This window comes from Hevea brasiliensis, chromosome 7 (genome assembly GCF_030052815.1).
Source record: "Hevea brasiliensis isolate MT/VB/25A 57/8 chromosome 7, ASM3005281v1, whole genome shotgun sequence".
In the NCBI taxonomy this organism is placed as follows: Eukaryota; Viridiplantae; Streptophyta; class Magnoliopsida; order Malpighiales; family Euphorbiaceae; genus Hevea; species Hevea brasiliensis.
Window position 1 is genome coordinate 516,525 of NC_079499.1, and position 22,876 is coordinate 539,400.

The 22,876-nt window shown below is 34.1% G+C and overlaps 2 protein-coding genes across 3 annotated transcripts; both read left to right on the top strand.

Moving 5' to 3' along the window:
* Positions 1-7,801, top strand: LOC110642675 (CMP-sialic acid transporter 4-like). Of its 2 annotated transcripts, none has more exons than XM_058149527.1 (16): positions 1-190; positions 299-487; positions 581-697; positions 1,484-1,540; positions 1,623-1,700; positions 1,903-1,947; positions 2,403-2,462; positions 2,576-2,698; positions 3,491-3,568; positions 3,903-3,972; positions 4,637-4,744; positions 5,385-5,518; positions 5,717-5,796; positions 6,600-6,648; positions 6,744-6,808; positions 7,370-7,801. In XM_058149527.1, exons 2-15 carry the CDS (start codon positions 335-337, stop codon positions 6,792-6,794), a joined length of 1,203 nt encoding a protein of 400 aa, XP_058005510.1. In that variant the 5' UTR covers positions 1-190; positions 299-334; the 3' UTR covers positions 6,795-6,808; positions 7,370-7,801. The 2 variants fall into 2 exon arrangements, with proteins under 2 accessions (XP_058005510.1, XP_058005509.1); XM_058149526.1 differs by having other exon boundaries at positions 59-190; positions 272-487.
* Positions 7,802-8,980: 1,179 nt separating this feature from the next.
* On the top strand, positions 8,981-22,640 carry LOC110642694 (probable E3 ubiquitin-protein ligase ARI8). Its single transcript, XM_058149528.1, has 15 exons — positions 8,981-9,398; positions 9,845-9,969; positions 10,129-10,234; positions 10,365-10,455; positions 13,973-14,145; positions 14,947-15,051; positions 15,194-15,282; positions 17,516-17,623; positions 18,034-18,124; positions 18,233-18,322; positions 19,929-19,976; positions 20,909-20,980; positions 21,101-21,200; positions 21,276-21,402; positions 21,928-22,640. Exons 1-15 carry the CDS (start codon positions 9,225-9,227, stop codon positions 22,199-22,201), a joined length of 1,773 nt encoding a protein of 590 aa, XP_058005511.1. The 5' UTR covers positions 8,981-9,224; the 3' UTR covers positions 22,202-22,640.
* The last annotated feature ends 236 nt before the right edge of the window (positions 22,641-22,876 follow it).

Sequence of the window (22,876 nt, forward strand, 5' to 3'; positions counted from 1 at the left end):
CAAAGGAACCAATAAGGAAGGAAAAACAGTAGAGAAGCAGCGACGTTACCATTTCGCCCCCCTCTCTCTCCCTCTCTATCTCTCTCTCTCTCTCTGCAAAATTATAAAAGCTGACAATCTAAATTCTATTCCGTGCCTGATCTACCAAACTCCATTTCAACTTCCCCAGTCTTTGATCTCTCAACTTAAGGTAAGCTAAACCTCAACTTATGGTTTATGCTTCTCTCAATTATCTCCAATTTCATTTTTTTTTCCCTTAAAATGAATGCAGATTTCTTTGCTAATTCGGTCGGTTTAGTTTTCTTTGAGCATTTTTGGTTTGCTAGTGAGGAGGATGATAGAATGCAGCGTCTGTCATTCCATACTTTCTCCCACAAGCAAAACCATTTCCAGGGCTTACGATAGGCACCGGGGTAATGTCTCTTCCAAAACTCGGGCACTTAACTTTCTTCTGGTTGTTGGTGATTGCATCTTGGTCGGTCTACAGGTGCACATCCCTATCTCTCTTTTCTCACTCACTCACTCACTTTTGTTGATCTATTTAGCTTTTGCTTATTTAAGTTTTTCTTTTTTCTGCAAGCCTATATTGGTTTACATGTCTAAGGTGGATGGCCAATTCAAGTTTAGTCCTATAAGTGTTAACTTCTTGACTGAGGCTGCTAAAGTTCTTTTTGCTATTGTTATGCTTTTCATCCAGGTATTTTCCAAAATTTCGCATCACCCTTTTGTTTTCCGTTTTTTTTTTTTTTTTTTTTTTTTGTCTTTTTGATACTATAGTATGTGACGCATGCAAGCAACGTCATTGCCTCACAAGGATAGGCTCAGTCTCTGTTTCTTACATTATGTGATCCTGATTTTTAGAATGCTCTATTTACTTATGTTTAACTTAATGTTGAAGGAACAGTTGCCCATGTAAATTTTTTTGTTTCCATTTGAGAATCAAAAAATGTTACTATTTCAACATTTTATGTAATTGCATAAGTAAAACGGCTACACTTGCATGATTATCTAAATACCTTTTGCTTTTTGCTCCTTTCTCCTCACTAGTTATTATAAAAAAAAATTAAAAAATATGTAAAAAACTGATAGCTGGGCCTTTCCCAGTCTTGATGATGTTGTATAACGGAAATTATCCAAAAACTTCGCCATTACAAGTGCAAGTTTCCTCCCTTTTTCTTTATGGGTACAGTGAATGAGTTTCAGTTGATTTTCAACGCCTTAGCTCATTAAGACTGGTTCTGGTTTGAGTGTTAGATAATAAACCTAGCCTTTCTAATTCTGGTTCAGCAAATTAGTTTCAGCTAGGTCAATTCCCCTGAACCCAGGGACTGACAAACTTGTGCAATGTAGCATGCAAGGTTCATGGACTTCCTTATGAATTGTGGTCGAAGACTTTTTTTTTTTTTTGTGTTGTGATTTCTTCATAAATTTTTACTGTTATTCTTTTTAAATTTATTTATCTTATGCTACTTTGCCCCTTCAGGCACAGCGTAAACAGGTTGGAGAGAAACATTATCTCTCTTTTTCTATCTTTGTACAGGTAAGATACTGACATTTATGTTCTTTGGAGTTTGGGTTCATTAATATTGGGAATGATGTTCTTTCCTTTTTTCCCACTACAGGCTGCTCGAAATAACGTGCTTCTTGCTGTTCCAGCTCTCCTTTATGCTATTAATAATTATTTGAAGTTTATTATGCAGGTACAAGGTTTCAAACATGAATTGACATGCTTTTTTTTTTTTTAAATTATATTATGTGATTCACTTCTTGTAGGAAAGACCTCAACTATACTTTTTTCCTTTCCTGTTAAACAACAAATTTTGAAGCTGTAATTGGTCACTGATATTTTTAGGCAGTCATATTTGGGAATTCGCACATTTAATTATGCTTTCTCTGCTGCAGCTATACTTCAATCCTGCAACTGTGAAGATGCTAAGCAATCTGAAGGTAGCGTACAAACATATATGAAATATTCTGAATCATGCTATTTTTCTCTGAAGGACCTATCTTTTATGCTTTATAAACGAATGACATGCTTTCATCACATTTATTGTTATTCTTTACAATGAATTTTCTCCCACACATCCATTGCATAAGAATTCTTGCCCCAGATTTGTTTGACTTTATCAACTCTACTTTGCAATTTTCAAATGACAGTCTGGACTTGTTGAGTTGAGTTGAGTTGAGTCTGGACTTGTTCAATGCTCTGTCTGAAAATGTAAATAGGATTTGGAAGTAAATATTTAGTATAAAACTGCTGTTATCTATAGGCATATATTCCCTTCTCGTTGCAGATCAGATTAATAGAGAAATCTACATGCTGTTTTACCTTCTTTTTCTTTTTCTTTTTCTTGTGAATTATTTAATATTAATATTTCATAGTGGATCTCAAACTTATGCAGGTTTTGATAATTGCAGTCTTGTTGAAAATCATCATGAAGCGACAGTTTTCAATTATTCAGGTGAGTGAATCTAAATTTGAAGAAGAGTTGTTGCTAGGAGATTTGAAATTGCTAAAAAGTGTGTGTATTTCTGAACTATTCTTTTGATCTGTTAATTCGTTGTTTTATAACAGTGGGAGGCTCTTGCTTTATTGCTCATTGGGATTAGTGTGAATCAGTTACGGTCTCTACCTGAGGGCACTACTGCCATGGGCCTTTCAGTTGCAACAGGGGCATACTTGTATACGCTAATTTTTGTAAGTATCTGGTAAAGTTGTTAAATGTCTGAATGTCCAGTTATAATTTATTGCTCATAGCTGCATATAAAAATTGTTAAATTGTGAAATTACTGAAATGTCTAGTTGCAATTAACATGAATGCATCTTATGCATTTGGTCATGCATATGTTAATGGCTAAATAGCCAGTATGTGTAAATATGTGCATGCATAGGAAAATATGCATGTGCCACATATATGTATGTTACATGCTGGGGTGAAGCCAGCAGTTCACTCACTTCTTTTTTGTTGTTGTGGGGGCTGGGGAATAAAAGGTATGTATTCGCTCACTTATTCTTGGTTATTGTGGGGCTAGGGAATAAAAGTGTATGCATCTGTGGACAAATATATGAGTTCCATAAGAACTTTTTCTTGGTCATTCTGTCTGAAGTCATATATTTGAACATAGTTATGATGAAAATGTGCTAGTCTCAAGTCCAACAAGGCCAAAATAGCCAACAACTTTGGGCCAATAATAAAGCATACATTTGCATTGATCATCTCCTAATTTCTAAATACCATTTGGGAATTTTGCAATCCTCCAGCATTTCTGACAGGTACAGCTCTGGGGCTATATGCTGTCACTTTGGAGGCATGACTAAAGATTTTGCCCATGTTTAGGGACATATAATAGATTCATGTTTATCCAACACTTCCCCTTTATTCAACAATGTTGTTTGGTTTATGGCACTGTTCTCATCTCGGTGCTAGCAATACTGTAGAGAGTTCTGCTAGAGAATGTGTTATAAAGAAAACTTTTGGACTTAATGCAGGTGACTGTTCCATCACTAGCATCAGTCTACAATGAGTATGCTTTGAAGAGCCAGTTTGAGACCAGCATTTATCTTCAGGTGAGTTTCTGGTGCTATATCATGTAATGCAGACCTGCTGTTTTACATGGGAATATATTCGTTGGCTGCTGCTCAATTAGAAAGAAATCAAAAACTCTTTGGGATGTTGGCAATGTTGGTTATTGACCTTGAGTTTCAATATACTAACACTATAACTTCAGATTGCTTTCTTAATCTCTTGCAAACATGAGTATTAATGGTGGACACCTTGTGCTTTATCTTGGTTAATTCCAATTCTAGATATTTGTGTGAATCAAAAACTTATTTTCTTAGAAACTTCATGTTCGTCAGCTTTTGAAAGCTTTAATGACCATCTGTTATGTGCTTTTTGCAGAACCTCTTTCTGTATGGGTATGGTGCCATATTCAACTTCCTAGCCATCCTAATAACTGCCATTTTTAAAGGTATGGAGATGCTGCATGCTATTTAATGGGTGCTGCTGTTTATGATGAAGTATCCATTTTCATGAAGCTTCTGCTTATGTTGTTTGATTGTGAAATTGAAGTTGATACCAATTGTATTCTCTTACCTAGAAATCTTCCTTATGAACGTTTGGTTGGCTGTGATTATTTGAAAATTTTGCTACTTCCTTTTCTACTTTATAAGGATTTTATATTGTTGCTGAGTTCTTGGGGTTGGTAGAGTCATTCAGGCATTCCACACAAATATTGTAGAATAGTATAATTGCATATTCTGTAACTAAGGGGAAAACACACATATGCTAATTAGAAACACATTAATAAACAATTGATTGGTACAGGAGTTGTTCGAATGGTAGAAGTTTGAGCATTTTGGGATTGTAACAAAATATTGTTTTATGTCAAAATTGATTTTCACCTCAAGATACATTTGTGATTTAAATAGGTGCAGATAACAATGCTTTGCTTTTCAAAATAAGTGTCATATCATCTAAAATTTCTGAATTTTCAAAATGGGAAGGTGATAGTGACTGCTGCTGCAGACGGCATAGCATATATTACACTGAAAGCATGCTTGCTACTTATTGACCATACTTGTGTGTGACAGTTTGATTTTTTTGCTTATATGTTTGTATCTCAATGCTTTTAGGTCCTACTAGCTTGGATATCATGCAAGGTCACTCAAAGGCTACCATGCTTTTGATATGCAACAATGCAGCACAAGGAATTTTATCTTCTTTCTTTTTCAAATACGCAGGTAATTGATTGTTTGATTTCTTTTCTTTGTTATTTTTTATATCTTCATTGTTAAGTGTCATTATATTGAGCTTTTATGTTTCAAAGTTCTCTTGCAATTGTTAATATTATGTGCTTGTAACAAAGTCAATACTTAATCTTCATGTATAGATTTTGACATGGGATAAAATTTGTGTAAAATATGAAAAATAAAGCAATATATAAGACCATTCACTAGAGAGAGAAAAAGTGAAATTTTTTCCCTTTCTTTTCAAATATAACTTTTTAAATATCTCAGTATGTATTTTTAAAAAATTTATTATTAAATTTTATAATAATTCAAAAGGTCATGTCAGCAAAGCTTTTTTCATAGTTTATGTACAAAATTTAGTCCATGTCAGAACATGGCATGCTTTAGCACATACATGCTCTAAGTTGACCATATTTAAGGGTAATTATGTTGAATTAGGTGTATATAATTGATACTGTTAAGAAAAAAAGAATTGGCCATAATTGATAGTTGGATCAAAATTTTGAATTTTTGGGATAATTGATCCTTTAAAAATTTTTGTGATTGTCAAATACATCGAAGAATATAAGCAACCTGGTCATTTCCAGCTTCACATCACTGAGGTCATGTTATCCATTTCTGACTCTTGCAGATACGATATTGAAGAAGTACTCATCAACTGTAGCCACAATTTTTACAGGAATAGCATCTGCTGCACTTTTTGGTCATACCCTGACTATGAATTTTATCTTAGGAATCTCTATTGTCTTTATCTCCATGCATCAGGTACATATTACACTTGCTTGTATCTTGTTTTATTTTCTGAACCTCAAATTAAAATTTTCATGTGTGTTTATGTGGGTTTTTTCTCTTTGTTTTTGAAAAAATAGTAGGAGGGGGGAGGAGGGTGTGGTGGAGAGGTAGAGAGAGAGGTTAATTGTCTGGAAATTTTGCTTGTCTGATGTTATTATCCTGCTTCTTCAGTTCTTTTCACCACTTTCAAAGGTTAAGGATGAACCAGTGAAAGGTGGTCTGGAGATGGTGGATGTTGAAAACAACCAGAGGTTGGTGCTTCTCTTTTGCTTTTGTCCATTGACCATTTGTTAACAATTCCATGATCTTTGATAAAATTCATGAGGGCCTTTTTCTTCGTCTTCTGCTTCATTTCCAGGAATATGTATAAATTTTAATCATCAGTAGTTTTTCTAATTATAATTTGGAACTCACACATTCAACCTTTGTCTTGATGGAACCTTGAGGTGCAAATACCTTGTCTATCAGGCTTATAAATATGGGCTCCATGAAATAACCTCACTATCCAACAAATAGTGGCTTTTTTTTTTTGTGTACTTCACTCAATATTCATGAAAAGGAATAAGAGTGACAAATCACTAACGAAATTTGCTTTTCCTAAATTTTCCTTCTTCATAGTCAAATCAATCAATGCTTTGTCTTTTGCAGGTAACTTATTTTGATAATTAAGGTTAATAAGGGAAATACAGTGATTATATTCTTTGAGTTTTGATGATTGCAACTCATTATGTATTTTCAAAGGTGAAAAATGGACACTTCTTGCGGGACTGATGGAGTAGTTAAAGCGTTTGCATGTCCTAACTCAATTCTCAGTTCTCACAGACCAGATCCTGGAAATTATACTATTTCTCTTTGTTGTATTTTTGGGATAAATAATAATTTCTAGAAGTGCAGTTAACCATCTTTTCCTGTAGAAGGAAAGTCTTTGGTTTTTTTATCATTAGAAGCTTCTGGTTATTTTCTGTTCTTGCATTGATCATGGTTGATACCATATTTAACAGGAAAAAATTTGCTAAAAAAGCTTGTTGACTGAAAATTTCTCTTAATTTTCCAGGTCTAAGGATGCATCCTTCATAAATATGGCCGCAGGAGCAAATGAGGATGTAAGAACATTCTTTTAATGCCTATAACAGTTTTCTTTCTGAGGTTTTGAACAATTCCAAAGCTGTTCTATATTGTCTTTTTGGCTATTCTCCAGGGTAGTCATCCAGTTGAACATGATGAGAAGGCGCCACTTCTTCCTATCTGAAGTTTACTATATGGGTATGGATTCAAACTGATGCTTAGGATGTCAAAGTTGCAATTATTTTTGTTAGCTGTGCTCTGTCCAGTATAGTGAATTAAGAAGGCCCCGTTGAAATTGTTATTAGAGCTTTAGCTAGCATCTAAAAAACTTACCCCCCGAAAAGATTCATGGTAAAGTAAAGGACTGTTTAGGGATAATTGCAAAGCAATGCAAGTTAGTCTAACTTGAAACAAAATTCCTTTGTCTAGTGGACATATAAAATACAAAAATTTTCCATGTTAATTTTGTTTGCACATGATGCACAAGATATGGCGCTATACAATCCTCAAGAGGAAAATACCCAAAGCGCTCTATGATGAAGTTCTACTGGGCTACTCCTTCAATAGATTGTCTATATGTCTTGTTTTCCATATGGTATAGCCTAGAAGAATCCATATGTGGCAAATTAAAAGGAAAAAAAAAATTGTGAAATGGTCTTCAATAAATGATGAACGATGATTAGAAATACTTTTTAACTAATGGAAACTACAGGTTGATGGAAAAAGTCATAGTATTTATGAAATTGAAATCTCACGCAGGGAGCAATCGTTATGTACATTCCTAGGCAGGATTTACCAGTAGTTGAGAAAATGAGCAGTTCCAGTAACACAATAGAATAAATGCTGTAAAAGAGATTCTTCATTTCATTTTGGGGTCATTTCAATGTCAATGGGAGCCCACAACATACCTTTGAGTTCCTCCAAAATGTTTGGAGCATGAGCGGCCATTGAGCGCCTGGATTCTGCTGAAGGAGAGAAAAGACATAAAAATTTATGCAGAAAGATATCTATTTTTGTAACTAGTCTATGTTAAGTCTGGAAAACTTTTACTTTTTTTTTTCATATATGTTTAACTCTTTCGTGAATTTTGATAATGTAAATGTCTCGAATCCCATATTGTCAAAATGATAATATATATTGCATTCTCTGGAAATGCTGGATTCTTGTTGAGCGCCAGCAATTTCACTTGTATTTCTCTTTCATTTTTTCATGCCTGCAAAAGAGATAAATCAGTACGACTTGTTTCAAACAGCAAATCAATGGTCTAGCTTGCATTAGTAAAGTGTGTGTGTGGTGTTAATTTCCTTGGAAAGCTATGCACAATAAGTGGAGGTGCTGCATTTAACTGTGAAGGGATCAATATGAGGTGCAATTAGCAGAGTCGTTTTGCATCTGCATGCTTTATTATTATTTTACTAGTTCATAGGCTCTGTTCATTCAATCATGATAGTTCTAGTAATGCTAAACTGAATCATAGCAATATATTATTATAGTCTTAATATTTATAGCTCCAGAAGATAAATATTTATAGAAGAAAGAATCCAACACCTAGAGGAGAACCGAGATCAGATTATAGGTCTCTGGCGATTTTACTTGGTACCCATTTTGATTAATAATTATTTTTCAATTCAATTATGGTTTTAGTTCTGTTTAACTTGATTTTAATCAAATTTAATAATTATTTTTTAACATGTTTTCTCATTTAAAAGGTAAAAATCGATTTTAATATGAAATTGAATCGGTCAATTTCAATATATCTTAATCAATTCAATTTCAATAAATTTTAGTATGATTTCCATATTCAATTTTGAAGTAGACCTTGACTGATCTACACATGGGTGCACACTATGGATGTATATAGATTAGGAAAATTATAAGATGCTCCTGATGCATTAATTTCTAGCTTGTCATATATTTATGGGAATTTAGTTATTTCATAAATTACAAAATATAAATTTTATTTAATTATGTGAGAAAAAATATGTATATTTTTGACGCTAAATAAAATTTAATGCAGATTCTCTTTAATTTTATATTAATATATGATTATGAAATATTAAATTAAGATCAAATTTATGATATTAAAAATATAAAATATATCTAAAAAGTTTTAAGAATACATATGTATAAAATCAAATTTTAATTTAATTTTAATTTAATATAAATACAGTATGAGTCTGATCTAATTTTTAATAAAAAATAGAAAATAAATTAAAATTATAAAATAAATTTAATTTTCATAATAAACGTGCACGTGGCGTGCTAGTTTGTCTATAAATACAGAATTTCTTTCGATTTTATTTTTTAATTTTAATTTTTTTTGAAAATTTTTTAATTTTAATTGCAAGTAGCAGTTTTCTTACAGTCCGTCTCCTCCACAAAGAAAAAAAAAAAAAAACAAAATAAAAAACCCAAAGCTTTCTCTCTCACCCTTTTTTGTCAATGGTGGAGTGTGACTGTGACAAGCTTCTGTCTGTCTCAAAATCCTTCTTCACTGATTAATAATATAATCATTTTAATTAACTAAAATTACTCTCTCTTTCATTTCCTATAAAGCCACTTCTCTCTCTCTCTTCTTCATTCCACTTCTTCACTAATTTATTCCAATTTCTTAATGGATTCGGAGGATGAGTTCGATATGCAGGACGCAGCCGCTGAATCCGCTGATGATGATTTCTACAGCGGAGGGGATGATGCTTTTGAAAGCGATGACGCTGATGTCGCTGATTTCGAGTTCATCGACAACGATTCCGATGATTCCGATGACCTCATCTCCCATCGTCACCAGGTTCCTTTTCTTCTATTTTGCCTTTTTATTTTTCAACTTCATTTTCTTTTCCTTTTATGCTTCTTAATATGGCTAACACGTTATGAGCTATTTGTTCTTTTAACGTTTGTTTGCGAGATTAATGACATTTTGAAGCTTGATTATACATCATTTGTTCCTCTTTTGGGCACAATTGTTTGTTCATGTTAATTAGGTCGATGGGCTCCCCTTTTTTCACATGGTTGTATTTGTATATATGCTTGTTAGGGTATGAAAAATGCTCCATTTAAGCTCCTGCAATAATGAAGCTTTCGTTTGAAAATTTTAGCCTTTTTAGTTTGTTGGATAGATGTAGAGAGAAATTTGAGCTTCTATTTGGTCTATTTGTGCTGATTAATTTGGGTATGCTATTTGGTCTAGGAGGATGATCATTTGTTCTCACTTGTATTTTCTTTTTCTTTTTTTAGCAAAACTATACCATTTTGAGTGAAGCAGATATTTGTCAACGTCAAGACGATGATATTATGAGGATATCTACTGTACTTTCCATTTCAAAGGTTTCAGCTAGCATCTTGCTCCGCTATTACAAATGGTAGGACACTATTATAACCATGGCATCTCGTCTTATTGGCAAAGCTCATACTTTACCATAATGGACATTTTAAACAGTGTGTTTTGCAAGATTTCATATAATTTGTCCTGGATAACACATTGGTGTAATGCATCATTTATATTTTCTATGAACCCCCAGGAGTGTCAGTAAAGTGAATGATGAATGGTTTGCAGATGAAGAAAAGGTTCGCAGGGTTGTTGGCTTATTGGAGAAACCAGTTGTTGAATTTCCAGATGGTAGAGAAGTAAGTAGTACATATTGATGTTGAAGCTGTTTCTTTTAGATTTTGCATTAAACCTGTTTAGTTCTCTCAAAATTTTTAAAGCATTTTTCATCTGCAAAATTTAGGTTAATATCTACTTGAATTTTGACAGGTGACATGCGGAATTTGTTTTGAAATCTATCCTTCTGATAGGTTGCATGCTTCTGCTTGCGGTCATCCATTTTGTAGTTCATGCTGGCAAGGTTTGTGTCATCTTAAGAATGTGGGAATCTTCTTATCTGCTTAGTTCTTTCTAATGTCATCTTAAATATGCGAGTTGTTTTTCCTGTTGGATTCTGACTAGCAAGGAGCCAAGGACCTAATATTTCTGTCATATAGATATAGTAGTGCATAATGTGTGATTGTGGAGGTTAATTATTTGTGAAATCAGATACTCAGGACTTATCTCTTTCCATCAATATCAAGAGTCTAATTATGTTAAACTTATCTAACTAGATTGAAGTAGCAAACCAGTTTTATGTAGTCTATTAAATAATAAAGGCTCAACCTCTGGCATTTTGACATTTTGTGATAATCAAAATTACTGAAACTTCTCTTGGACCTTAATTTTTTTTAATTTATTACTTGTTCTGTTTGAAACTGTATTTTAGAAGCATGAAGTGAGAGTGGAAAGGAATTTTTTAAGGGGATTACATATAGGAGTTTCAAGGTTTTAGGGACTAAGAAGTTCATTGCTTCTATTGTAAAATTGTCATGATGTTCAATTGTCAATAGAATCTAGTGAAATGAACATATTTTGAATTCATGAATGTAAATGACTATGTTATTTGTCATGCAGCATACAATCAATACACTATTGCAACTACAGCTATCTTAAATAAAGAATGAGATTGTTCTTGAGACTTCTACACCCTAGTTATTTTTCAATAGATTCTTTACATTTAAAACTGAAATTTATTTGGCTAGAGCCTAGAGATTATTTGATGCATTAGCAGTTGTTGGAAAATCTTGTAAAATTAGTGGTTGCTGTTGGCTGTAACAGTTTGGAGCAACATTTCTGATGTCTAAGTGATGGTGTTGGGTGTGGGACATAGAAGGACTACATCCATTTCCATGCTTGGACTCATGCTTTGAGATAGTTGTGAATAACCACCTCTATTAGTTTGCAACTTCATAGTGGAACTGAAAATGTACAAGATGAAACTAAGTAATTGGAATTAATGTCTTTAGTTCAAGGAGAGTTTGTCAATCTTATCAGGAACTCATTATCTAATATCTTATTTTGCTTTCCTTAAGGTTCTTTCTTCATTATCGTCAAGAAAAAGGAGCAAATTAAGTGTTATCACATGAAAAGTATGATTTTTTTGTCATACTTATCACTGGACTACTATGTAACACGGAAATGGATATGGGGAAATGACATTTTCAAAAATATAAGAAACGAAAACGTGAGGGAAACGCATAAATGTAAACAATATAGGGGTATATTTCATAGCTATTAAAGGCGCACCTCAGGCTCAAGGCTCAACAGACTCTAACCCTAGCCCCATATGCGCCTAAGTGTGCGCCTTTGTTCCAGGTACAAGGCTCTAGAAAGGCATGCCTTCTTTATTTCCACCTTAGCAAGCACTTCCATTGGCAAAAAGTGTCACAACTTAAACTTGATATTTGTCGATCTGTAAGAATATTATATTGACGCATTAGGAAGTTTTTAAAATTAGTATTGCTGGTGATAACAAGTCATCAAAATCTCATCAAAGTAGCACACCTAAGATCGCAAACCTCTTATATTTCCATTTTCAACTCTACCATTCCATTATTATCTTTTTTTTAAAAAATTTTACATTACACCTATTTCAAGATATATGCCAAACGAAAAAGGAAAAGTATAACATTTATTTGACTTTTATGGATTTTTTAAATTTTTTTTACTTTTGCGGCTCACCTCGCTTAGGCGCGCGCTTAGACTTTGCGTCTTGTGCCTAAGCTCTAGGACCCCTTAGTATCTTAGTGCTCCTTGAGCATTTAATAACTATGGCATATTTATAAATATTGATTAAAATAATATATAAATAAAATAAATATATAGAATTAATTTAGAACTAATAAAGCTATAATATTGATAATTTAATTATGTTTAACTTATCATTGTTAGTATTTTCAGTTAATATTAATAGTATTGTTTAATTTAGTTTACTCAATTATTGAAAAAGAAATTTAAAATGAGTATAGTACAAGTAGATAGGACAATTGTTCTAGAATTCGTTATGTTATTATAATTTATTATATTTTATTAATTTTTGAAAATAAAAAGAATAAGAAAAGAAAAGAAAAGAAATTAAGAAGGAAACAAACTAAAAACCAATAAAAAAACTAAGAAAGTACATAGCACAATCCTTCTCCCTCTCACACGTCTTCCTCTCCTTTCAACTCCCCTACCCGCTATGAACATCACCAATGAGACTCAGACCACTCTTCGACGTTGGCGAAACTACTGATCGATCTAGCAAGCTTAGGCACGAGAGAAGATGAGATTAACGATGGCTTTAGGCACCTTCATGATGGTTTTTGTAGGGAGGATAAACAAACGCCAATTTAAGTTAGGAGCGCGTTTACTATTCGTTTCCATTTTTTGATTTTTCTGGACACGTCGTGAAACATTTCATGGTTGTGTCTTGCTGTTTTCATCTCTGAAACATTTCCAAAACATTGAAACGCCATTGATTAGAGTTTCCGTGCTTCGTAGCCGGACTATAGTAGCTTAAAACTTCTTGTGTAATCATAGTTATTAAAGGCACGCCTCAGGCTCCGGGCTCACCAGGCTCTAGTCCTAGCACCTCTACAAGAGAAAGGCGGGCAACATTCACCAAGCCCTTGTCTTATGTGCCTAGGCGTGCACCTTGTTCCAGGCGCAAGGCCAGAAAGGCGCGCCTTTTTTATTTCTACATTCGGCGAGTACTTCAATTGACAAAAAGCACTACCACCTAACTCGAAATTTGTTGATCTAGAAGTTTTTGAAATTAGTATCGTTGGTGATAACAAGTCACCAAAATCTCATCAAACTAACATACTCAGAATTACAAACCTCTCATATTTTTATTTTCAACACTACCACTCATTATCTTTTTCAAAAAAAAAAAGTTAATACTCCTTTAGTTCTTAAAGGTGAGGGAAATGATGAAGATATTGATTTTGAAAATGAATATTAAGAGGATGAAGGTGTAGAAAAAGATGAAGAAGATATAGTCACTTTATAATTTCTTAACTTTAGTTATGAAAGATTAAAAGACTTAAAAGTTTTAATAGTTAATACTTGAATGCTTATGTGTTTATTTTTAGTTTTATGTTATTTGAAGTTTGATGGAATATTCATATTTATTTTACTTTTATTTATTTATTTTTTTTTGCGCCTCATCTCGCTCAGGCATGCGCCTTCGCCTTGCGTCTTGCGCCTAGGCTCCAGGACCCCTTGGCGCCTTAGTGTGCCTTGAGCCTTTAATAACTATGGTAATTACAACACATAGGAAAAAATGCAAGTAGTTGACAGTTTCTTAGTGAATTGCTTAGGAAGTACATTTTGTGAATTATTTTGATGTGATTGATCTAATACTGTCCAAGATAGTACATTTTTCCAGGTTGTTACTGGAGTTGTATGTTTATCATCTTGTGTGTCTGAGAATTTCTATTGACATTTTACCTGGGTCTATTGATATTTAACTTTTGAGGCCTTTATGTGTCTGTTTTGTTTTTCTTATGTAGGCTACATTAGCACAGCTATTAATGATGGTCCTGGATGTTTAATGTTGCGATGTCCTGATCCATCTTGCGGTGCTGCTGTTGGTCAAGATATGATTAATGAATTGACTTCTGATGAAGACAAGGAAAAGTATTCCCGTTATTTCATTAGATCTTATATTGAGGATAATAGAAAGGTAATTTTGCATTTTTGCAAATTAAATAGATCATCCATGCTTTGAGTTCAAAATGAATAAAATTGTATGTATTGTTATAAAGTTTCATTGTGAAGAGAGCAATATTCGTGTATCAAACAATTCTATTAGTGATTTATGGTGTGAACTGTGAACTCTGCATAAAAATAGAGCATCAACTTCAGAATTAGCATTCACAACACTCCCTTACTCTATTTATGCCATCTTTCTTTTCGAATGGAGTCATAACCTTTTTGAACTAATGTTAGAACTTGCGTTTTTGTTATTAGTATTTTGGGTGTAGTTGATTCAAAATTTCAATATGTTTGCCATCTTTGTACGCTGGCTTTCTTTGTGTGGTTGGCTTTCAATTCGTAAAGTGCATGACTTTACGAATTGAAATGTGATTTTGATAAAATTGGTCCTAAATCAACTTCTTCATCAATTCAATGTAGTGATGCAGAACAGAAGGCAGTCCTAGTTCAGTATTGAGAAAAAAAATTAGTTTAGGGAACTAGTGTTAGTTCAAGTTGGTATGTTTGCAATGGCTTGAAAGTCTCAGTTAGGGCATAAATCAAATTCAGACCTTTATACCTAATTTTCCCAGTTCTTTTAACTTTCTTTTTCTTGAATTTTTCATTTTTTCTATGTCATTCAGAATGGCCCCTTGTTTTCTTCACTATATTTGTTCAGCTGTTAGTTATTTGCTTCTAGCGATTTATGACAATATCATACTGGAAAGACTTGTCCTCATTTTTTGTTGTATTCACCTTTCTTGTTTGTTGTTTTTGTGTTATTTGGTAGACCAAATGGTGCCCTGCTCCGGGATGTGATTATGCTGTGGATTTTATTGTAGGCAGTGGAAGCTATGATGTTTCTTGCCACTGCTCATATAGCTTCTGCTGGAATGTGAGTGTCTTTGAATTGGTTATGGATCTGTGTTTTTCTAATCTTTCTTGCAGATGTGTTTTCATGAACAGTTGTGCATTTATGTATGGCTAGTGTTCTTTGTGTTTCTGACACTCTAATTTGTATTAATTTAATCTGTCAGTGTACTGAAGAAGCCCATCGTCCTGTTGATTGTGGAACTGTGGCTAAGTGGATATTGAAGAACAGTGCTGAGTCTGAAAATATGAACTGGTAAGGAACGTGAGCTAGGATCTAGTTTTGTTCCTCTTTAGTTATATCATTTTCTTTAAACAGGGGAGGTTAAGACAAGGTGATATAAATTAGTGAACAACTGAAAAAGGAAATCATTTTTAGGGCCTTATTGGACTAGAATAATCAATGCATAACTAAACAGCATGGCCAGACGTTTCTAGCCCCTTGATATCCATTAATTGGGTCATCTAAGTTATATATTATAAGAATAATCTATATCATATTTGTTGTTATTGGATTTCCCATGTAATTAGTTTTCCACTCAACTTTTATGTCTCTCGCATTGCAGCTCAAAAGCATTCCAATTAGTTCCTTAGATTTGAGCAGGAATGACAATGGAAATCTTAAGTGGAAACTCTTTCTAAAATTAGTTTAGCACTTTAGCTTGATCAGGGCTTGGTCCTTAGTGAATAGGTGAAGTTGATTGTTGGTAGTCTTGTTTAATGGAAAAACTAGAGTAAAGGGCTTGTGCAGGTGCATGAGTGTATACCAGTATACATGAACACGTGGTTGGTGTGTATTTTGTATCTTCTTTTTTCGATCTGAAGCTTTGTTGGAGGAAAGGGTTTGATAGAGTAAGGAAATAACACAGCAACAATCAATAAAATTACAGGAAATGGACCAGAAGTTACTGGTATGGCATATATGGATTGAAGATTAGTACAGCAGAAGAAATGGAAAGAGATTACAGCGTTACAGGAGATGATTTCCCCCAAGCTGAAACACTCTGCTCTCCAAGCTGCAAGAGCTGGATACACAAACAACAAAATTTAGAATGTGCTATCCTTTTTAACTACTGCTGCCCCTATTCCCGCGCTTTCCATTCTGTTACGCCTCTTCATGTGTTCTGTACTTTTTCCTTTAACTGAATTCCAGCTTGTCCTTCTTGAGAATTCTTGGGCCTTCTAGAATACACAATCCACTTGATCTTGGTTCTGCCTTTATTCTCTGGCATGTTCCTATCAGGGTTTGTGTGGATGGGTGCATGTGTTTGCACAGGTGTTCTTGTATGTGCTCTTATATCTTCGTATTTTTACTCCAATGCCTTTGTTGTGACTAAAGGTTCTGTTTTACTTATTAGTTTGAGAGTCAGTTAGATAGAATTTGACTGTAATCTTGAATGGCAAGAATTATATTACTGAAGATAAATAGACTGTTCTGTACATTGAAGAATTCATCGGTCAACAATACAAGAATCTGTTTTCTCTCTTTAATTTCTCTCTCTCTCTCTCTTCTCTCCCTAGCTGCTATTATCTTTATAGTTTTTCCCTTTCTTCTTCTGCGCCCTTCTTCTCTTTCTTCTTCTTATAATTCTGGTTCTGTCATGGAGAATGAGCCATCAGGTCAGGTAAACGACACTTTATGCTGACAATTTGGTATCAGAGCAGGTTTGATCAACGGAAATTCTCCTTCTTTTATTGCTTCTTCTTTCTCTCTTCTCTCTGAATCTCTCCCTCTTTATTCTAAATTTTCTTCCATTTCATCTGATTTCTTGGTTAGCAAACACTCTAATCTGGATTCATAATGGATGATGAAATAACATACATGATTCTTGAGAATCAACTCAAAGAATTACAACATTTAAGATGCTGCTGGGATGATCTTTCTTTTATCCATTCTCGAGGACAAGAATGGTTTCAAAGGGGAGGGTAATGTTGTGACTAGAGGTTCTGGTTTACTAATTAGTTTGAGAGTCAGTCAGTTAATCAGATAGAAGCTAACTGTAATATTGAATGGCAGGAATTGTATTACTGAAGATAAATAGTGTTCTGTACATTGGAGAATTCATTTATCAATAATACAAGGGTCTGTTTTCCCTCTTAAATCTCTCTCTCTCTTTTCTTTCCCTAGCTTCTATTCTCTTCTTGATACTTCTTCCCTCTCTTCTTCTGTCCTTTCTTCTCCTCCTCCTCCTTCTAATTCTGGTTTTTTCATGAAGAATGAGCCATCAGGTCAGGTAAATGAGTCTTTATGCTGACAGCCTTGTTGGATGAAAGGGCTTCTGTGGGTCCATTTGTGTACACAGGTTTGCATGCACATGCGTGTTGTGTGCATGCACTCATGCATGTGTGCTTGCAAGTGCATGTTCATAAATGGGTGCTCTTGTGTATTTGTGTGGGTGCTCTTAATCGGTAGGTTTTTAACTGAGTTCTGAAATATGCTTCGATATTATTGATGCTTTAATGTTGAATAATATGTGTGTTGATTTCAGGATACTGGCTAATTCCAAACCTTGTCCAAAGTGCAAGCGGCCAATTGAGAAAAACCAAGGCTGTATGCATATTACATGCACACCGCCTTGTAAATTTGAGTTTTGCTGGTAAGCTCATAAACATGCTCTCTCTCTCTCTCTCTCTCTCTCTCTCTCTCTCTCTCGGAACTTTCATCCTTTATTATTCTGCTCAGGAACACTGGAACTTTATGGAATCAGACATTTTTATTGAGTTCTTGAACATCATGCAAGAGTGATTTAAAATTTCATTCTCCTGTTTAAGTTATATGCATTTGTTGTCTCTAGCAAGTGACAATTACAGATTTTGTTTTGCTGTACATCTTTGCAGTAACAATGCCTGGTCAATGAAAGTTCTCCACTTATGAACTATGTTATGAATGAGAGTTTTTCAAAACTTCCTGTGCACATTATTTCTTTTCTTTCATTCTTGAAAGAAGATGTTTTCCTTTTTAACAAAGTTGTTCACTTCCATATTCATGTGGTTATCTATGTTGCAGGCTTTGCCTTGGTGCATGGTCTGATCATGGAGAGAGGACTGGTGGCTTTTATGCATGTAATCGTTATGAGACAGCAAAGCAAGAGGGAGTGGTATATTATATAGTTTAATTTTTTGATCTAGACATCTGCACATATCTTCATATGCTTGTTTGGTATATGGTTATCTTGTGTCACCAAGATTATTTGCTCTGCTTACAGTATGATGATGCTGAGAAGCGAAGAGAAATGGCCAAAAACTCTCTGGAGAGATATACACATTATTATGAACGATGGGCAACCAACCAATCAGTAAGTGGTCATAATACTGATACGATGTTATATGAATTAGACTACTTATGATATATTACCTCTTTTTTTTCTCTGTAATTGTTATAGAGACCAAAATTTACTTAATTCGTTCGTTGACTTCATGATGTTAGCAGTCTTTCGGGGAAGTGCGATATAGACTTTTTTTTTTAATTTAATTTGGAAGCATATTTTGGCAGTCTTGGATATGAGTTTTTAGGTCCAAATTTGGACTTGAGGAGTGGAAAACAAAGGTATTTTGTATTGGCATGGAAAGTTTTGGGTTTGGAAATTTAGTCTCTTTAAATAGGTTGGTAATTTTTCCCCGTCCTAATGGATACCACCTTACCCAACCCTAGTTTGGCAGATAAAGACCACCTATGTATATAGGAAAAGTTGACATACCTTCATTTTATGTAAATATAAAGTATAGTATTTATAATATTAAAAAATAAATAATGTTTTCCACCCCCAAAATTAAGATGAGCAGGTTATGCTGAATGCCCCATTCCAAACCCTTTGCTGTTGCTATTCAAGGTTTAATGCAATTGTAATAATCAACCATGCTTACTGTAAAACTGCTCAGAAAATTTTGCCTGGAGTACTGTTTCCCCAAATACATGTTCATATGTTATGCACGCAAGCAAGTAACTAACAAATTACATACTTTTTTAATAGGATATCTTGAATTTTAACACAAACAATTTCTTGAACAACATCTTACTTTAGTTGACCAGTTGAGTGGCTATTCTGATCTGGTATTCAACTCCAAAATTTTGTCTCTGGCTTATACAGCCATGGATTGAAATTGCAGTTATGGTCATTTTATGGTGTTGTGGCCAAAGTATAATGGCTGCAGCTGGTGGTGCTATTGTAAGAAATTTCCTAAAAATAGCTTGAAAACAAAGGGAATATTTAAATATTGTGTAATGGTTGTAACAGACCGTTTCACCTGTGATCCTTAAATATCTGTCAGAGAACATCATGCAACATAATTGTAGGACAAAAGTGGATATATAACTGCCATTATGTTTTCTATTGGCTGTTATTTGAAATCAAGTGTAGCACACAAGGAAAAGCTCATTGAGATTTGGAGTAGATAAGTTATGGGTTGTAATTTTTTTGGAAAATAAAGTTAACTGTTTTGCACTGTAATGTGAAGAATCTTAGAAAAGGCATCATTTTCAAGGGGGCAAATCAAACCCATTATCTGGAATTTTAGAAAGAAGAGGAAAATGCTAAGATTGCTCCATTTGTAAGTGAGGACTGCTTTCTTCAAGATTAGTTGATGTATTAAATGAAGAAATTAAGGTTTAATATTTGATTCAAAGACATGGAAGTACATTGTGATTTGTTTCTCATGTATGCATTGTAACTTGTATTTTATTTCCCTGGATTTGCTTAATCGATAATTCTTGATTTTGGCAGTAATCAGTTTAGGACGCATACATCTTTCTTTGCTTTCTTTTGAAATAATATGTTTATTCTTTCAAAATATTTTTATGATCATTTGTGGAATACTAAATTCCTTGTCATGCTTCACATGGTAAATGTTCTGTATTGTTAATAGTTTTAAATTTGATCCTGAGCTTTTCCTTTCTTACTGCAGTCTAGGCAAAAGGCACTGGCAGACCTACAGCAAATGCAAACTGTACATGTAAGTTGGACTTCTGACCATTAGGTGTTTCTTATGATTTGATAGTTGGTTCTCGTGGTTCAGTTATTTTTATGTTCAAAAACAATATTAGAAGATTATTTTGTCCTTATAGAAGGGTGCCAAAAAAAAAAGACCAACACTATAAATCACTGTTTGTGCCTGGCTCATTTGAAACTCACCCCTGCTCTAATTGACAAAAAAGGGCAGGCAGGCCCAGGTGGGGGGGAGTGGGGAGTCTGATTCTCATTCTGTTTACTAATAGGATTAATCTGCAATCCTGCTCATTTCAATTCTGCAGTATTCCATTCTGGGAACAGAATTTGTATTGGATAAATTTGAGTTTATATGCAGAAAATTACACCTGGTCCAGATATAAATCGAGGAAGGTGCTGAACTGAAAGGATAATGTACTCAATTATTTATCCAGTACCCACTTGGTGCCGATTGGTTGAGCTCAAGGAATAATTTGAGCAAATTGTTCCTACTAGTTTTATAAATAAGGGTGCAATAGGTTAAAAATAAAAGATTAGGGGTACATTAGGTTAAAATAAAAGTTAAGGGTGCAATAGACTTTTCGAAATTGATTCAGGGTTAAATTTATGTATCAGGCCTAAAATTTAATAATTTAAGAACCACTGGTTACACCCTAATCCTTTATTGCCTGCTGAATGAAAACCTTATGTGAAATTCTTGTGCTGCTTTTACGAATTCAAAATTGATCTTTGTACTTTTTAGTTTTGAACTAGTTATTATTAATAATAATAATAATAATAATAATAATAATAATAATAATAATAATAATAATAAGTCTGAATTGAAATTGTGCCTTTTGTGGATTTAAGTTATGTTCTCCGAGGACATCTGCCTTATCCAAAGTAGGTTTTAATTTGGTTTTGTAACTTACTGAGAGTGATGATCCTGTGTTTTTGTAGCTTGAGAAGCTAAGTGACATACAATGTCAACCTGAGTCACAGCTAAAGTTCATTACCGAGGCCTGGCTACAGGTATGCTAGTGTTATTTTACAGCTAGATTTATATTGCTTTCTTATGATATATATTTTATAAAATACCACACTAACACATGATTGTTTATTTCTTTTCTCATCATCTTTACTTTGTTCCAGATAGTTGAATGCAGGCGAGTTTTGAAATGGACTTATGCCTATGGATATTATTTACCTGAGCATGAACATGGGAAGAGACAGTTCTTTGAGTATTTGCAAGGTAGGTCATTTCTTTTTTTTGAAGCAGATGTTTTATCCTTCTTGTGGTGTTCTGATCACAGATTCTATTACACAGGTGAAGCTGAGTCTGGGTTGGAACGTCTTCATCAATGTGCTGAGAAGGAGCTCCAGGTTTATCTAAATTCAGAGGGCCCATCAAAGGATTTTAATGAGTTCCGTACCAAACTTGCTGGGTTGACCAGGTGATTCTGAGACTATTGCTAGAATTGCGTTTTTTCTCTTATTCTTCTCCCCACCCTCCTGTCTTGTTATTCAACCTGAGTTGGAAGGCTCACTCAGTTAGAAGTAGTATTGCTATCAATCTGTTCTCTCCAGTGAATACAAAACCGAATGTTGTGTTAGATATGTTGTATCATTTGAATGATTATATGTGCTGAATTTAGCTTTGCATGGTTCTTAGACTGGCGGCAACGCAATTGTTTTGCTTGAGCATTGCCTGGCATGCCTGTGAAACTAACTTGACTGTACAGAAAGGAGTAAATAGACTTGGAGATCGACAATTTTCTATGCTGTAGAATTCCGCTGATTAGATGCTTGTTTGAGACTTAAATAGAAAGGGGAATGTTGGAGAGACCACTAATCAATAACTCAACTGAGTTTATATTTTATATTTTATGTATTTGCTGTTGTACTTTGCAGTTCATAGCTTTACCTATTTACCTTTTCCACCTGCTTAATTTTTCAATAACTTGGTTGAATGATGACAGTGTCACTCGGAACTATTTCGAGAACTTAGTACGAGCTTTGGAGAATGGTTTATCAGATGTGGACTCTCATGGTGCATGCAGCAGGACAACAAACTCAAAGAGCTTGGGAGGTGGAAGCAGCAGGGGGAGAAGTGGGAGAGGCAAGGGTTCAACATCCAGATCAAGTGGCCCTAGCAGAAACATTGATGATTCAGGCCACTGGTCATGTGAACATTGTACGTATGCAAATATCAGGTCGGCTACCATTTGTGCGATCTGCCAACAATGTCGTTAAATTTCATTTTCTTCACCGGCAGGCCGCCTAGACGGGAATTATCCGTTTTGCCTCTTTGGCTGTCCAATTGTTTTGGGGAAACACCTTTTAGATCATTGCTGAGTGAAAGAATAATGCTCCAATAATTTCTTTGCTTTAAGACCTGAAGAGCAATGATGGAGAATGGAAATAGGGAAGGTAGAAACTTCACCTGTTTGACTTGTTTCTGAAATCAGCTGTAAATAGTTGCTGCCATTTATGACGATCTTTAACTTGTACTAGTTATCTTATATCAGGACCCATGCAAATGTATTCATCTGTAATCTTTACTATCATTTATTTATGTTGTTACTAATAGATGTATAAAGCACTTGAAGTTTTCAAGTGTTTTGGAGGAGTGATAGCTACTTGGGGTCAATAGGTTGCAAATAAATATGTTGTACCGTTTGTTTTTGCTGGATGAATTGCTTTTACCGTTAAAATTCTTTTAGTATCAAAATGGAGATTATAATGTGATGATATTATGGTTGGGAGATCGAAAGTGTTTTTGCTGTTGAGAAATTCAATTGGAAAATAACATATTAAATTAATTGTACAGTTCTTAAAAGTGATGCTTAACAGACTCTACGAGTATCAGAAAAGTGACTGGCTCACGTCTTTAGAAATTTTGCTCCATTAAAGATTCTTAGTTGAGAT

Bases quoted from the DNA above. Each gene is read 5' to 3' on its own strand.
- LOC110642675 (XM_058149527.1), top strand. From the start codon at position 335: ATGATAGAATGCAGCGTCTGTCATTCCATACTTTCTCCCACAAGCAAA. The intron at 3,569-3,902 runs GTGAGTTTCTGG...TGCTTTTTGCAG, and splicing joins AGACCAGCATTTATCTTCAG to AACCTCTTTCTGTATGGGTA. The intron at 3,973-4,636 runs GTATGGAGATGC...CAATGCTTTTAG, and splicing joins AATAACTGCCATTTTTAAAG to GTCCTACTAGCTTGGATATC.
- LOC110642694 (XM_058149528.1), top strand. From the start codon at position 9,225: ATGGATTCGGAGGATGAGTTCGATATGCAGGACGCAGCCGCTGAATCC. The intron at 15,052-15,193 runs GTGAGTGTCTTT...TTAATCTGTCAG, and splicing joins CATATAGCTTCTGCTGGAAT to TGTACTGAAGAAGCCCATCG. The intron at 18,323-19,928 runs GTAAGTGGTCAT...TTCTTACTGCAG, and splicing joins GATGGGCAACCAACCAATCA to TCTAGGCAAAAGGCACTGGC.